The sequence below is a fragment of the Onychostruthus taczanowskii genome, unplaced genomic scaffold (genome assembly GCF_017590055.1).
Source record: "Onychostruthus taczanowskii isolate IOZ18803 unplaced genomic scaffold, ASM1759005v1 scaffold54, whole genome shotgun sequence".
Lineage (NCBI taxonomy): Eukaryota > Metazoa > Chordata > Aves > Passeriformes > Passeridae > Onychostruthus > Onychostruthus taczanowskii.
In genome coordinates this window covers 790,105-807,396 of record NW_024503013.1, presented here as the reverse complement: position 1 = coordinate 807,396, position 17,292 = coordinate 790,105, and the positions used below count along the sequence as shown (strand labels likewise).

The window sequence follows — 17,292 nt, the reverse complement described above, 5'->3', positions numbered from 1 at the left end:
CACACCAAAATTAAGTACCCATTTGTAGCTCTATCTGCCCAGGCCAACATGATACAACTTTGGGAGCAGACAAGTACTTGGTCTTCATTTCTGCATATTCAAGGGAATGGCTCATGCTAACAATTTACAGGCTGACTTCACACTCTAAGAATATTTCATGACCTGCAATAGCATGAATGATCTCTCACACTCAGTTTTTTTGGCACTAGTTTTGTGTATGAATGCGAAATTTCTTAATTTAGGTCTTACATACAGGGCATGAACACAGTTATATAGTCCTCTTTATACAGGAGGGCCTATTTCTTAAAAAAAAGGAAAACAGAAGTCAGTCAAATCATGAGTTTGTGTGTCAAGGAAAGAGTGCTTACCGTTAAGATGTCATAACTCCCTGCTGTGAACTGCTTTCTGGAAGAAACCATCCCTGTTTTGGGATCAATGAAAAACTTCCCATCATCATTCCCATCCACAATGCTGTACGAGATCTCTGCATTAGGGCCTTCGTCTTTGTCAAAAGCAAAAGCTCTGTAGATGGGCTCCCCTCTTTTCTTACGGTCCCTCTCCGGCAGCTTGATCTGATAGACTTTCTCTGGAAACTGCGGTTTGTTGTCATTCTCATCCAGAACCTGCACCACCACCCAAACGGAGGATTGCTTGGGGGATGTGCCCCCATCTGAGACGGTTACCTGAAAAACAGCAGTGCCAGTTATTCTCAACAGCCACAGCGGAACTCCAGAAATTGGAGAAAAACATAAAACATAAGGAAATGCCTTGCCTTCCCCAAAGCTAACCTGAAGTTTACAACATTGTCTGTGTACACAATACATAATTACTATAAACATGCTCAGTGCTTAACTCAATTTGTCCAAAATGGCAAATCCAGGAATCCAGATTTTTTACTTCTGAGATGAACGTGGAATAAGGAACCTGCAGACTAGGAAGCTATTTCTCAAAACATTAAATCCTTTTATCTCAAATTCTGCAAGTTTATCTCAGAAGAGAGAACTGGAATAAACTGATTAATCAGGGATCCCTTCATTTCTGGCATACATATTTTAAAGTTTCTTCTGCCATGGAAAGAATTTGAAAGATGCATTTCTTCTTAAACCCTAAAAGAACCTCTGTCATTTTTTCCCCATTAATTATTTGGAAATTCTTAATCAACAAAAGGATTTCTGTCAGCTCTTTTCATTCATTACCCAAGATGTGACAGCTCATTAATTCCAAACCTGCTTTATAAGATTATAAGGAGCACAGAGAGGCAGGTAACAAAAAATTTCTGCTGCATTGTATAGAGAGTGCACTGTGCTGCCAGAAATATGTAAGAAATAAAATCTTTGAGATGAAAGTTAATTAGTAATTTAGTTGCAACTTAAACAGAATTACTAATAATTTTCAATCTGAAACACTATGAAAATGAAATGATTCAAGATCAACAAACCCTCAAGAGATTTAGTAATATGCCTTCAAAATGAAATCAATATGTTTCAAACTTCTCCCTCAATATTTCGATTGCAGTATTAATGAGAAAGAAATAAGGCAGAAAGTTATTTTTGTTTGCATGAAAGAAGTTCAAATTTCATTTTCAGCTACATATGGTAACATCCCAAATCCCACAGTAGCAATTTCTGATGATAGTGAGCCAAGATATTACATATCCTTCTCTGCTCATACTGATCACTGCACATCGATTGGTTTGCTGGTAACTTTTTGATGTTTTATTTTTCCTTAAAAGTTCCTCTGTTCCATTGCAAATACTATAGTCCTGATGTCCAGTTGTCAGGCAAAGCAAAATTTTCTGGGAATAATACCCCTTGGCATTTTCCCATCTTTGTGTAAAGTCTAAATTTAGAGTAACCCCAGTTTAACACTGAGATCAGCAGAAAAACCGTGTTTTCTATGAGAAAGGTAAAAGACATTGTCCCTTTCCTGTATTTAACTATGTGTTTTGAAACTGATGCAGTGGAAGGGAGCAGACTGACAGCCTCAGGGACTGAAACAGCTCATTTACAGAAAAGTGAGGAGCATGGCAACATACAGTGGCAATGTAAATTCCCCAAAACAGCCCAGAACCCACTTGGAGAATGGAACCCATCCTCCCTACAACACATACCAGTCTCAGGCCTCTTTCTCCCAAGACTGGAGTAGAGTTTCCCGAGTGCTGAGTCACTTTGGCAATTAGCAATTGTTGGGATCACCACTGCTGTGATGGGCACAGCTGTTTGCAGAGTGCTGGATGGGGATCAGACCCATCCTGCAACGTGACATCTGCCAGTCACCAGCACAGGGGTGTGGGAAGAAGACCCACACCATTACCAGTGTGCTGAGCCATCCAGTTCCCACTACCAACACTTTCCAAAACAGCATTTCTAGTGCTGAAAGGCTGTACACACAGCTGTGAATCTGCCTTTCCACACAGTGAGAGCCACGCCCCCAGGGACCTCAGCCTCTCCACTTCACTGATGATCCCCTCTATTTCTGCTCTACTCTGTTGCAACTGGCCAAGCTCTAGGCAAGACCACAAGTTAACAAAGGAAAACTTGATTTTTGCGTTCCTCCAGAGATAAAATGACCATTGACGACAGGCAGTACAGGCTGTATTGCATGGAAACAATCAGAGACACACTAACCCAAACTCAAAAAATATCAACAAAATGCTTTTTTAGGGAGTAATGTTTTTGCATTAAAAATACTAGCGAGATTCTGGAAACTCTTGTTCTCTGAACAAATACAACTTTTTTTTTTTTTTTTTTTTTTTCCTTAAAGGCATTTTCTTCAACGTGCTAGCGGTAATCAACAAAAAAGGTGTGTGAGTGAGATAAAGGGTTTACAACCAACTATGTCAATAAATCTATGAAAACCACAGTGGTATAAACAGTCAAGCAACTATGATGAAAAAACCCTACCCTAAGTCAAAAAAGAAGTGAAGCATCCTTCTGTCTTACCAGTACATTCTCACAGTTTGTCACTTTACTGCTGAAATCCTGACTAGCATGGTGTTATGGCAGCAAATATTTGCTTGCATTTGTTTGTTTTGTAAGCCCAAACTTGGGGGGAATCTATTTGATAACAGAAATGTTGCACTGAAAATATTTGCTGACAGCTAACAGGAAAGAGTAATGGCAATAATACAAAATGACAATTAATTAATAAAAAATAACGAACAATGGCCTGAATTTAGTAAATTCTACTTGGGCTAAAACTTTACATCCCTGGAGAGGGAAGTGTTAGGTACCAGCTAAGCCTTTTTTCTTTGTGAGACACTCAAAACTTTTCAAAATTTCAGGATGCAGCTGCACTCAAAAAGCTCTGAGTGCCAGACACAGGAGCTCTCTCTTTGCAAGCATGTAAATTAATTAAGCCTCCCTCACACCAGTGATGTAATTATTTCCCCAACTGTAAATCTGCACCCTGGCTGAGCCCTTTTCCAGCCATAAACAAGGTAAAAGAGCTGCAAAAATTTCCTCTTCATACAGAAAAAAACCCACCATGAGTTAACAAGACATTAAAACAAACCAAGAAACTGCTGCCAGTTCAGAATTGTTCCCAGACAAAAACAGGGAGAAGAAGAGAGTCCTTCAGCACATCACTCTGCAAGTACCATTTCCATCATGACACGGTATCACACCAGCACACAGGGGCGCCTCTAACCAAGGCAATTTCAATCTAAACATTACCACAGTTCTTAGCTAAACCCTTAAACAGCTGGAAAGTACAGTAAAAAGTAACCAGGGAGGGGAGGGAGGTTAGGATGTTCATAGGACAAAGCTAATTCACAGCTCGTATCTCTGGAAATGCAAAAGGCAGATGTGCAAGGCACAGGAGAGCTTGCAGGAGAGAAGCTGTAATTCAGGACCAGTGAGGTTCTTTTGTTTATAAACCTACAGGTAGCATGGTAGGAAAAAGAACACAGAGACAAAAGGTAATGCAGATGAATAACATCTGAATGACATCTGTCATTCATCTGTCAGTCTGAGACAGACTGTCTCAATACACCCTTGTCACGATGTGCCATTGAAAATCCAACAAGAGGTGACTCACAGTAATCAGTATGGGAAAAGGGTAAGGACAAAATCATGGCTTTCCCAGAGGAGATGAGGAACAGCTGCTTGGTCAGCATGTGGTGAACACCTTCTTCTGCCTGTGTGATGAGTCTGGTGTCCAGATCCAACTGCTGCAGACAAGCTGCTGCTTGACCTTATGCAGCTGAGATGGACCAGGACAGTGCCTGTCCCCTCTGCTGCACTGGTCAGATATTGCTGCTCATACTGTGTCAGGACAGCCTAAACAGAGACTAAAACCTAAACAACCTCCCAAAGCTGGGATACAGCCATGAAAGCAGCTGAATTTGGACTCCCTGACTAATCAGACAAAGGGTTGGTCCATTCAGTGAGGGTGGAATGTCTTATAAGGAATGTGATTACATATTTAATAGGGCCTGAATGCAACAGACAACAAAAATAATATAAACTATTATATATTTTCATGGTGAAATCCTAAGCATCTCTGCTGTTTTCTCAAAATCAGTTCCACTACAGTTTTCTCCACAAAATGAGCATTTTCCTCCAGGAATCTGTATCTATCCATTGGCTTTAATGCTTATGACTTAACCAAAATATGTCTGTCAATACACATACAGATACTGGTTACCTGGGAATTTCTTTGCTAAAGTAACACCTCCCTTAAAGTCACACCTCCCTTACAATGTTTCCTTTAGCAGGATGGACTAGGACAAGGCCTCCTCAAATTCCCTCTACTTCTATCAGATATGCATTTTTTGAGAAAAATTCATTAGAATATCTCCTTCTGCAACATATGACAAATTCAGTATAATAACAGAACTTTCTCTCCAAGCAAAACAATTTCCACTTCTGCAGGATCTACTTCAGCATGTTAATGTCTATAGACATTAACACTCCCTTCCCTACAGGACTGAGAGATATTCATGTTTATGTTCATGTCAACAGAACAACTACAAAGGGATTTCCATAGAAGTGGACCTTCTCAGTGAAAATAAAGACTGACAGTGACTGTTAACATCCCACAGCTGGAATGTCAGATGTGAGAATTTCTTCTTTTTCTGACTATGGAGAAGGCATGGAGGAAACATCTACTGTGGAAGTATGGCCTCATAATCCAGCCTAATGCAGCCTAGCAGACCTCAGCAATGATCACAAAAGGAATTTTGCCTTGAGATAGTCACTCCTCCTATGAGTCAGACTGTGACACTTATTGGAGAAGGTGTAGTTCTTGAATCTTTCAGAATACAGATACAACTGTGAGGACCACCCTCCTGAATTAAGAATACTGTATTGAATCTCATTAACAAAAACTCATGACTTCCAAGGTAATTATTAACTCAGCTGGAGAGAGTAGCTAGCAGGGATGTTACTTCAACAAGTACAAGACAATTAGCAGGTGTTTAATGTGAGTCATCAAGCCTTGAGAAGAACAAGTATCTTCTTCCATATCATTCAGTGGCAGGAAGAAGTACTTAACCTACCCAATATATAAATTATGAGGAACTGTCACATCACCGTCATTAGCATTGCAAAAAGCTGAAGATTCCATATTTCCTTGTTTATTTTTTTAGTGTGATAACTGCTTAATGCAAAATAAAGTGAGCTGAGATGCTTGTGCCTCATCAAAGTAGTGTGCACAACGAGGTTTTCAGGTAAAAGTCTCTCCCTTCCCCCAACAAGAAATGCTAATTTTGCTTCAGAAAACCTTAGAAAAGAGAATCTGGTTGAGCTACTGAAGGCAGAAAAATGATCAAAGGGAGCGGGGAGAGTTAAGGCATACCCCTGCTGTTAGTGACTAATGGGTTTGTTTCTTCTGCCAACGTGTAAACGAGCTGCAATGCCTATTGTAAATCTCTGGAACTCAGCCCGAGTAGGAGAAGTGAAAGATTGTAAAGGAGCTCATCGAGGGATGAATACAACTTTAAAGTCAAATGCACTGAATTACTATCTCTGCCAACTTCAGAGAGAGACTAAACTCGTGGCTCAATTCTTACAAGGAAATATTTTTCTGAAATGCATGCTGTTACTGAACTACATGTCAGATTATTGCTACAAAGTGAAGGCAGTGTAGCTCAAAGACATACAGAATACGAGAGAAAAATTAATGTACTTATTTTTTCTTTTTTCTTCAGAATGAATACTCAGTTAGTTGTAGCGAACTAGATACCTTATCTTTCCAATCCTTTATCTAGCAACTGTGAGAAAGAAATGGGTAAGTGCTTATTTCTCTTATTCCAATAGGATGTGGTGCTGTCCCAAAAGACAAATCATACTTCTTGTCCAAAAGAGTTCCAATCATATCAATACGATCCATCTTTCCTTATTTCCTTTACAATGCGATAATCTGGGAATTCTTTGTTTGTAAAAAAAAAAAATAAAAAAAAAATACATTCACTCTGCCAGGTATGAGAATAAATAATTTAGAGTACATTTTAAATAGAGGTTATTACTGACATAAACAGTCTAGGTGTTTGATTAGGAATGTCAATGGCTTCCAGCCACACTCAAGCTAGAAAACGACGCATAATGGTCTGTTAAACCATTTGAGAATTAACGATGACATCAGGTAATTTCAGTGCTGTATTGCCAAAAGACAGGAAGAAAGGAAGGAAGGCAGGCTTTTTCATTTGGAGTTGAATGCTCCCTGTAGTATTTGCAAACCTAAATATTAGAAGAGTGCACTGAAGAAAGCCTTAGAGGCTTCAAATCTTTTGTCAGACTCAGAATGCTGAGACCAGTAGATGGTAACCAAAGGATCTGGCAGAATGCAGTATAAGAATGCATGATTTAAAAGTCCAAAACCACTACTACTACTTCTATTACATTTATCCTGTGTCACATTTTATTCTACAAGGTTTTTGGAAACAGAAACAGTAAACAAGTCTCTGTAAAGAAACTAAAGACTTATATTTCAGATTTAGTAGCAATAAAAGGAAGAATCTGCATAGCTCTTGACAGTGACCCTCTAAAAGAAAAATAGCAGTTTTCCACCAGCACTGCTTTTAAAGTTCATTAGAGTTTGGAGATACTGATGACCTTTGTGCATCAGACTTTATTTACAGTGTTCTTCAATCAATAGATGCTAAGTGCAGAACCAACCATTACTCCATTAGATTCCCAGCAAACAGAGCAGCCTGTCACATGTTAAAGGAAACTCCTTCAGGCAGCCTCAGAAAACACCTTCTCCTTCCTTTCCCTGAGTAAAAAGAAAACTATAATCCTTAGGAATGTCAAGCTCATATAATTTGCATTTGATGAAATGTAGATTAAACTTTGTCCAGAAGTGACTCTAAGGCAGTCAAGAAATCCAGAAGTGCCTCTTACTTCCACCAGTGGAATTGAATACAGAAAAGCTTTACCTCTACTGTCTAACTGTAGCATACAGTCACATAAGATTCAGCAGAAATCCTCTGGTAAGGAAAAGCATTGCTCAAGCAGGACTTTTTCTGACCTTCTAGGTGATAACAGAACCTCGAAACTGCATGTATCATAGCCCATATCCCATGTTGAGGAGTTTGCAAAGTTTGCGAAAAGAAGATTGGAAAATTTGAGATGATCAATGTAAGAACATTAACTTCAGCCTCCAAATAACAATTGTAAAGGTCTTTTGAGTACATTATGAGCTTCCTCTCTTTGCTCATGAAGCTACATGAGTCTTGCTAAATATATAATGAAGAAAGACTTGAAAAGCAGAAGAATTTACTCCAAACTGTCCCCTGATAGTGCCTGGCAAAGGATATTTACCCACCTTCAGACTGGCACCTTACGAACAAGATAAAGTATGATATGCAATTGCTTAAAAATTATTTTTAAGGCATATGAAACCTCTTTAGAAACAACCTATCACTAAACAGAAGTATAACTACCATCATAGCCCTTAAATGAGAACGAAGATAAAAGTTGCCTATTGATCTTCACAGTAAACTTTGAAGAAGGTGTTTAGCTCCTGCTGAAAGTGAAGATTAAAATCTGAGAGTTTTGTGAACAGAAAATGAATAGTCAAATGTGAGAATATTTCACTTCAACAGGATTTAAATAACATAAAGTTTGCAAATCAAGATATGCATGCAGTTTAATGTTAGTTGTACTCTCTATGTCAATTTTAATCTGATTCATACCTCAATATCTACTTCAGCCATTTGTGGATTTTGCTTTTTTTGTGAAAAGAAACACCTGTGATTAAATATTGATAAGTTCCCCTCTATCAGATCTTCCTCTACAGATAATGCCCTTCTCAAAAAATCTTATCTTAGCACTCAGGAAATACGGTAGCTCTCTTTTTGTGTTTCAAAAGAGTGTGCATCAACTTGTAAGCTCACCACACTGCTATTTTCTCAAAGATTCAATTACTCTTCATTTTCTATCCACAAAAGTTACTTGATTCTCATCTTCACGATAAGGAGGAACCAAACACCTTCTTCAGTTTCCCCAAAATGCAGATTGTTACACATCTCCAAACTTCCATTTTTTCATACTAGACCAGTCAATATGTGTAATCATATAAGAAAAACATTCTGGCTATTAATAAAGACAGAATATGGTATCCATGCTTCCAAGATATTTTTCTACTCTTAATAATTTATATTATGCTTTAACTATCAACAGACATGCCCTGCTCAAAAAATATGTGCTGATTTATTGCCAAAATTTAATCAAGTTATAGTACTAGTCACCATGGAGTTAACTAATCGACAGCATTTACTTTACATCCTTGTTTGGGTGTGCAGCCGTGCCAGTTCGTAGCACAGGTCCCCAGATATCACAACTGACAAGGAATTAACTCCCAGCTCCTTCAGCAGAAACTCTTGGATGCAGAGCAGGTCTGGGGCAATAGCCCTCCATCTGTCTGGGACTAAGTCAGCAGCACTGCCTCATGCTAATGTGGTACAAGCTGCTGAAGGTCCTCTAGGAAAAGGCATAGTGTGAAAGAGCTTGCTCTGTACACCCTTAAAAATATTGCGGCAGAAGCTTCTGTTACAACAAAGCAATAACTTCAACTGAGACTTTCAGTCTTCAAAGGGAAAAATCGTCTTGTGTCCTAAACTATAATATAAAAACCTACTTCTAAGCAATTTTTGTCATGCTGACATCCACTGCCCTCTGATGTTGGATGAAATATCCTCAGGTGAGGCTCTGTGATGGTCAGTTTCAAAACAATATTGCTGTTCCTGAGGAGGTAAAATGTTTATTTGGTCAGCAATGAGATGAAAGATACACACTGTAGTTCTTTAGATTTATCTGCTTTATAGGAACACTGCATATACTGCATATACTATTTACTTACTTTATAGGAACACTTCAAATTCTATGCTTCTATATAAAGCAGAACCAGGGCTTTCCAAAAGAATGGCAGTTTCTTTTTTTTTTCCCTCAGCAACACTTGGCTGTGCTAACAGGGGATGACACCACCTTGTCTCTGGCCGAAAATCAGATTAAGATGCATCCAGCCCCATCTCCAGCTCCTCCTCCAGACGTTCTTCCCCTATCATCCACTTGCAGCCACCTCCACCCACCAATAAACTGTTTGTGCATCTGTGCTACGAACAGGGCTTGAAATAACCAGGGTTTAAAATGAACTGCCAAAAGAAAACAAATCCCCCCAAAAGGCAGACAGCAGTGGGCAGTGGCAATGAGAGAGCAAAAGGAGGAGAGGCATGCCAGCTCCCTGAGCCGGGCTGGGGCAAGTTCATGAAGATGTTTGGTCACTGAAGGAACATGCATTGTACAACTACAATGTTAGTGATTAATTCTACTACAGACAGAAACTTAGAGTCCACCCCTCAAAGTCCCCTCCCCAAAAAAATCTCTGTCTTTGAACTCATCACTTACCAACAAGCCTTTGATCAATACCAAAGCAGGCAAAGCCAGAACCATTAATATTAACGTAAACGCCTTCGTGTCCCATCAGTAATGCTGAAAATACCCAATTTTCATCGTACACTGTTTTACCACAATATGCAAGAAATGAGTGCTCTCCATCCATACTCACAGGTAGAAAGTTTCAAAGACAGTTTTACAGCTAACAGAGTGATGAGTAGCCTCTGAAATTTAAATGCAATTGAGTTTTTTCTCAGTAAAAAATGAAACTTCCACAGTTTTATGTTAAAAATAAAGCTTACCCATTAGAAAACTGATAAATAAAAAATTGATTTTGTAGCTGGATATAAAATATATAAATCAGACTTTTAAGCTATAAAGGCTTTTCCCAATTTTTTAATATCCTTTAGAGATATTTTAAATTGCAAAAAGCAAAAAATGTATGGCTTAGGCCTCAGAAATTTATCTGCGTTTAGTGAATAGTCACCCAGGAAGATTGCAGTGACTGTTTTCATTAATAAAAAAGGAAAAAAAAAAAGAAGATATTATTTTTTTGTGATATTCAAGTTATTTGACAGTAATTTCTTTGGATATCAAGGATGAGCAAAGTAAAATTTTAATCAAATTAGAGGACAATATCATAGCGATTATTCATGCATATTTGAATAAAGTAATTTTTGGAGTCAGATGAGGATTACATCCTAAAATATCTTACAAAATACTATAAAAATTCTCAGAAAATCAGTATGAAAAGTAATTAAAATAAGGTGAAGGAGATAAGCATGAATAAGAAGCCTCGTTGTTGGGGTTCTTCCCAAGGCAGATTTTTTAATCACAATATCATCCTGTTTTTGTCAGACCAGGTTAAAGTAAATCACATCAATAGACGCTTTGATTTTAGTTATAAAAAGTTCTACTTGACTTCTTGATGCCTACTTCACAACTTTCTGTTACAAATCAATTTTGGATAGATAAAAGGCATTAACTGGGCCATATTTAATCACACTTTCATCTAACAGGCAACACAGACAAGCCTTATTATCTCAACCTCTACTTGTCTTTGATTTTATATGTCCTGTAAATATCTACTAGCTAATTTATATTGGCATGGGGTCAATCTTACAATCTGGTTGAGAATCAATCAGCACGGGGGAAAAAATGAAGATTCCAATTTGGAAATAAAACTCATATTCTTGGACTGATCACCTTTTTTACTTTTTCCACATTGTCTTCCCAGCTTGGAAAACTCAAACTGGAAAATGGGCTCAGATGTTACGTCCAATACAAAGATGTGAAACTGAAGTTCAGGTAAATGTTCTGGTGATACAGAATGAGAGCTATCATGCCCTTCACTGAAGGGTGCAGCAGGACTCTGTGTTTCACCAGACACAGTACAAACCTTGCTCTTTCTCACTAGACAAGACTGACGCAAGCCAAGCGTACCTTTAAGGACAGGTTCACTGTAATCCTCTTTTTCACTAAGTCAGTTTAGCTCTTTTCTCAGCTCTGGTGAATCTCTAAAAATCACCACAAACACCTGAGAATAGTGTCAGCCTCCCCAGCCATGCTGTGGATGGTGGGGTACACAGATACTGCACAACTGGAGACACACAGAGCTAGTGTAAAGACAAATATCACCCTAATGAACCACTCCTATGTTGTCTAAGCAGCCAAATAATTACAGACACCTTCTTGGTAGGGAAGCACTGGCCAGCTGTGAAACCCTCTGACTCAGAAATCAATGGGAATTTTCCTGTTGACTTTCGTGAGAACAGGGTGGCAGCCAGAGCTCAACAACCTAATTTCAGTAGTTTTAATTTTCATTGAGCTTTTGCCCAGCCCTGGGCTTCAGTTGTATGAGTACCCGAAAGCTGTGAGCCTTCAGCTAAAGGGCAAGGAAGGTGTGCACCACTGCAGCATCACCACTGTGCGCCTGATAATTGACTGGCAACAATCTTACTCAGCGCCCAGGCTAATGTGGGATTTTCTGTTTGCTTTACAGAAACAGCAATTTCACATGAAATTATTTTTTTCAGCACGACTTTTTTTCCCTGTTGGTTCAATCTGTTACACACATAGCCAGTGATCCTGTGAACAGCGATGTATATGAAAAATTTTCAGAATGTGTCAAGACCATACTGCCAACATAAATAACTAGGTGTGTGTATGGGAACAAAGTCATTTGGGGGTAACGATACAACAGGAAAAGCTGTCCCCAAGTTTTAATATCCCAAATGTGTTGAAAAGAAAAAATCCTGTCCCAAAACCTTAATTTCCCAGAGTAACACTTGGAACACATTAAAATGTTCAGGTTATTAATATTAATTAATCAATTAATATTATTATAATTAATTAATTTCATAGTGCCTGGAGTCCTGGAAAGGGATCTTTATGTGTTGGAATAATAATAATAAGATGGTATTCTACTCCTGCAGTGTGGGACGAATTTTCAAAGATCACAACTTTTAAAATATTCTTAGCACTTTGATTCTTCTGCAGAATTAGTCTTTAACATGCATTTGAGTTTTGTAGCCACAGGATGGCATTCACTGCTGTGCAAAGGGTCAATAAAATGTAAAATGTGAGTAGAACTTAGGAAGTATACTTTTTTTCTGCGGAAAGGAAGTATTTAATCAAGAATGATTAATATAAATTTACCGCTTTCTACTGATGACAACGGTTGATTCAAGAATGTAATACAGAAATCTTAGTATGCATAGCCCTCAAGGTTCATTTTCGTACTGCATGGGCACCACGGCACTCAATAGACAGATATCTTGCCTGACTCCAGTAAGCTGTGACACTAAAAATACAGAGTAGCAATTCCAGCCTGGGATACCAGCAACTACATAAAACACCTCAGTTTCACTTCCATGGTTTACAGAGTCAAAGTCACTCTTTATTGGATTTATACAGGCTCATAATTTACTGTTTATTTTCCCATTAGGGCAGTGTATGGAGTAGGTGTTGACACACAGCATACCAACGGGAGGACAGTTGGACCGAACAGATGGCCAAGATGACCGATAATTGGACTGCAAATGTCAAAGAGTGGGGTTGAAAAGACAGGTATATCAACCCACACATACTTTTCCCAGTTGTGAAATGAAAGTTAAGAGCCGGGACAATCAGCTAACTAGTAGTTACAATTTATAGAACCGGGTGTGAAGTCAGTGGGAAGCAGCACCCAATTAACGGCAGCAGAGGCATCTGAAGTGAATGGTGAAACGATTGGATTTAGAGTCATGAGCAGGAATGTCAGATGGAGAGACAACCAAGTAGTGCTATTAACCTTTGTGAGATTGCTTCCTTGATAATGTGGTTTGGGGACAATAAAACACTGCATGAGACAATATGCCCAATTTGGGAGTGCAGGGCTGATATATGGGAGAAGCTGGTGAATTTCCCTGGATTCATTTTATGGGTCTCCAATTAGCCCTCACTAGGTGAAGGGAGCAAAAGGAGGAAGCAGAAAGAAGGAACCTCTAATGAGTTGCTTTGCTGGCTTTTAGCGGAAGAGATTGAAAAAGTAAAGTATCAGGAGCTGCTTTGCTTTTGAGAATGTCTCAGGAGGTGTTGAAGGGGCAGGGTACTCTGTTGGAAATAGCTGTGAGAAAGCTCCTGATTTATGGGAGGTGGTGAACAGCACAAGTACATCCTGTCAGGACCAGTGCAGGAAGTGTGATCCCTTGGCACAGACAAATCAGATATGCCAGCCCCAGGCACTGATCCCCATGGTCACTATTGCACATGTTCGCTCTTGATGTGGAGCCCTGGTTGACACTACCTAGAGATGCTGCCACTGCTCCCTCTGAGAAATCCCCTACAAAATATAAACAAACTTGTTCTCCAAAAGTGCATCCAGTTTTAGAAATGGAGTATTAGGAGCAGATCTAATCCACAGATTACTCATATGACAAAACATGTTAAACTGATTTACAGGCTTAGTGAGGCAGTTTGTCAATCAAGTCAAGTTCAAGTGCAGTTCCTGTTTTGGTAGGTAAGTCTGGTGAATGCGCTCCCAATAACCTCTAGAAAATAGAGCACAAATGTGTAATTTATTCAGCTACTACCTTTTAGGCATTCAAGGGCTAGTGGAGCTTATTGTACTCCAAAGAAACCAGGGATGTGTCTCAAGTTAGGAAGTCATGAGGTAGCTCTTAGCTATAGCTTAGAGGAGAGGGAAGGGGACACCAAATTAACTCTGCAAGAACTGAATGAGCTGAAAAACAGCCCACAGCCCTGAGCTGGGTAATGTGCTTTGTCAGGAAGCTGGATAAATGACTGCCTCATGCTGAGCACTGTGCTGCAGCAGCAAGGAATTCTTTTGGGACCTGAGCAGCTTGCTGGAAGTTGGGCATCCCATCATCACTGTGATCCATCATCAAGGCACCCTCCCAGGGCTGCAGAAATAACATATCTTCTGTACACTTCAGACTTCTTTTTATTAAAAAAGCCACAGCTTTCAACTGATACTTTCACACTGAGAGTCGGATATTATGAGGATTGAATGGCTGAAGAGAAGGCATTCAAAGAAAGTATTATTTTACTTTTTAAATGTCATTCCCATCTGAGGTGCTGCAGAGAAGACTGTACTCAGGCAGTATTTAGTGTGCTGCAACAAAAATAGTGAAAGATCCTTAACTGTACACATACTTGGTAAATGCCAGTGGGAAAGACAGAACAGGCTTTAGTATTCAATTCAATCCCACAAACATATGTCCAAAGCTACACAGAGAGAGTTTGGGCAGGTCCATTTGAACAACAGGGTTTTGGTGAGGAGGATAAGGAGTAAATGCAAATTAACCTCACATGTCAGTTAATATTTTGATTCCTTCTGCTACAAATTATGGTCTACTGAGACCAAGCTAACAGACAGCCCTCACTGCCTTCTGTCCCTCTCAGTCATCAGATATCATGCCATTTTGGCATGTGTACCAGATAATAAAGCTCTGCTTAGCTAAAATGTGTGGTCTAAAATTTATGATTTTGTGGAAATTTTCTAAGTGTTTTTTAAACTGTAGTCAAGTGTTGGGGTTTTAAAAAAGAGGCGCAATGTAAAAAACCATGTTTTTATATTCTCCCAGGTTTTGGGTTTTTTTTTTCCCAATGAAGTCTTTAAAATCTGAGTGTTAAAAACACTTGCTTTAGTTTATACGACACCTTACTAACTATCTGGAAGGATAGTGGAAGACAATAAAACACAATGGGAAAACAAGATATATTTGAGGTTGTGGAAGAAAATATTAACTTATTGACTGGTATCTGGATTAAAGATAACATGCTGGATCTCAGAAAGGTCAAAGCCACAAATTGACAGACTGCTATTAGCAATATTTGCATTTTTTACTTTCCCAGGAAATGTGAGAAAAAATAACTCATTACTTTGATTCTGACATTTTTGCTCTCAAGTGCTCATGTTAATCCTTGCTTTTGATTATTTAGAACATTCCTTGCCAAAGAAAGTATTATTTTTTGCCAAACCATAAAATGTACTTTAGGACTGCTATGATAACATTTTCAATGTCTCTGTATCATGAGAAATTAGCAAACAGCAATGTTACATTTGAGAATGATGAGATTAATCTGTTTCTTGACAACTGAAATTTGTTAGACTGTGAAAAGAAAATTACTGGTTTTGAGGGCCGATTTCTTTGCACTTGATGCTTCAGGGCCTTTGTACTTTTCTGTTTAAATCATGTCTTCATAAAAAGCAAAATAACTGTTTGGTCTCTGATTGTTATCAAACTGAAGTCAGATAAGAAAAACATTAGGATTCTTATGTTCTGTGATAACATAGTTAGGGAGAAAAAAGCGTCAATTATGCTTAGTAAACTGATTCGCAACCCGATTAGAGGTTTTATTATCTCTAGGTATCTTGTAAATACCTTAATTTGTGTCATGCTACAAATTATGTTCAGAACTCCAATCTTATTTCAGCACATTTCACATAATGATGCACTTTTGCCATAACAAATTACTTTTAAAATGAAAAAAGAAAACCCCAAATGGCACAATTTTTTCAAACCACCATGATTTTGCTTGACATTTTCCAATCCTGTCCAGTACATCCTTCTTGATCAATATGAATGTTTAAGGATTATATGGTGGAGGGATAGTGTGGTGATGTGGGAAAGATCTGAAAGATCAGAAAAAGAGGGAAAATATATTATATTGAAGGACATTACAGGCTACAGTGAGAAGACTGTGAGATGTGGTGAGGCTCAAAAGAAAATGTTGTGCATTCACTGTGCACTGGGAAATGGTTTTCATCAAGTGCATGGAGTGGTAGGGTCAGTTCTGTGGAATGCTGAGTTTGTAATGTATGACAATGATAAACCCCTGAGAAAGAAAAGCACTAAGAAGGGAAAGACAGAAAAAATTTAAAATTCAGAGGACAGAGCACTGACAAAACACGCATGTGTCAAATCAACCCAAAGGCCACTCCAGACAACAGAATTGGTGAGTTAGTGCTGGGATCCCTGCACACGGTATTGCAGGGTGGTTGGTTGGATTTGGTGCAGACAAATGGTGGTGGCAAGTGAAGTTGATGTAAAAAAATTCCAAAATCAGCTTTTTTTTAAACAATAACAAGCCTGAATTTGGAATAGCTGAGAACAGATCACTCTGGGAGAGAGAACAAATGGATGCAAATCTTGTTTAAGGGCATTTTTCTAAATGATGGATTAATTAAATGGCATACTAGGATTTCCTGTGCCCAGAAGGATTTTAGTACAGATGCAATGCATTCCTAAGTGAGGAAGAAGATGCTCCCCTGCCCTAAATTCGACTCTCAGTTTGGTCTTAGCTGAGAAGGCAGGAAAATGAGACTGCGCAAAATGTGTGTATGTGCATGCATGTTTGTGTGCTCAAGCATTACAGACATAAATTAACAGTCTGGCAGCTGATGGGTATTACCCATGCTGCAAAATGCATGATATTGCACTAAAGCAGACAATTCACATAACACAAAGGCTCTGTATATCTAAAATAGATTTGAATCATGTGAAAGATTTCCTGTGGCTTCTGCAGAAGATTAAAACATTGGTACATTCATATAAAAATGTGAAGATTTAGCAAAGCAGTGCACCCTGCACAATGAGTCTTTGTTTCACCAAGCACAGAGCCTGGCAAGGGAGACACCCTGAAAGAATATATGAGACCAATTTGGGCATGGCAGGTGGGCTTCAGCCCATAAAAAAGGGAACTACATATCTTAAGAAACCTACAATGAAGAAAAAACCTGTTAGCCCTGAGCTAATCTATGAGCTAATCCCTCAATGAGAAAGCAACATTAGACTAAACTTCTAAATCCCGACTGAAAAGAAAAGCTTGATATAGATTAACCACAGAATTTGCCTGCACAAGCTTAGCATGAGGAATGATTTATAAAACAAGAAGGAAGACCACTAATACATCCCTCTCTGTTTCAACAGCATTTAACACATGGGTGCAG

General features: G+C 38.7%; 1 protein-coding gene across 2 annotated transcripts in view; it reads right to left on the bottom strand.

Moving 5' to 3' along the window:
- The window catches only part of FAT3 (FAT atypical cadherin 3), a 331,475-nt gene that overhangs the window by 103,829 nt on the left and 210,354 nt on the right, over positions 1 to 17,292 (bottom strand). For both annotated transcript variants that reach the window (XM_041417036.1, XM_041417035.1), the window contains exon 5: positions 369 to 683. In XM_041417036.1, the coding sequence (XP_041272970.1) occupies positions 369 to 683 (315 nt within the window). The remainder of the gene's footprint in view (positions 1 to 368; positions 684 to 17,292) is intronic.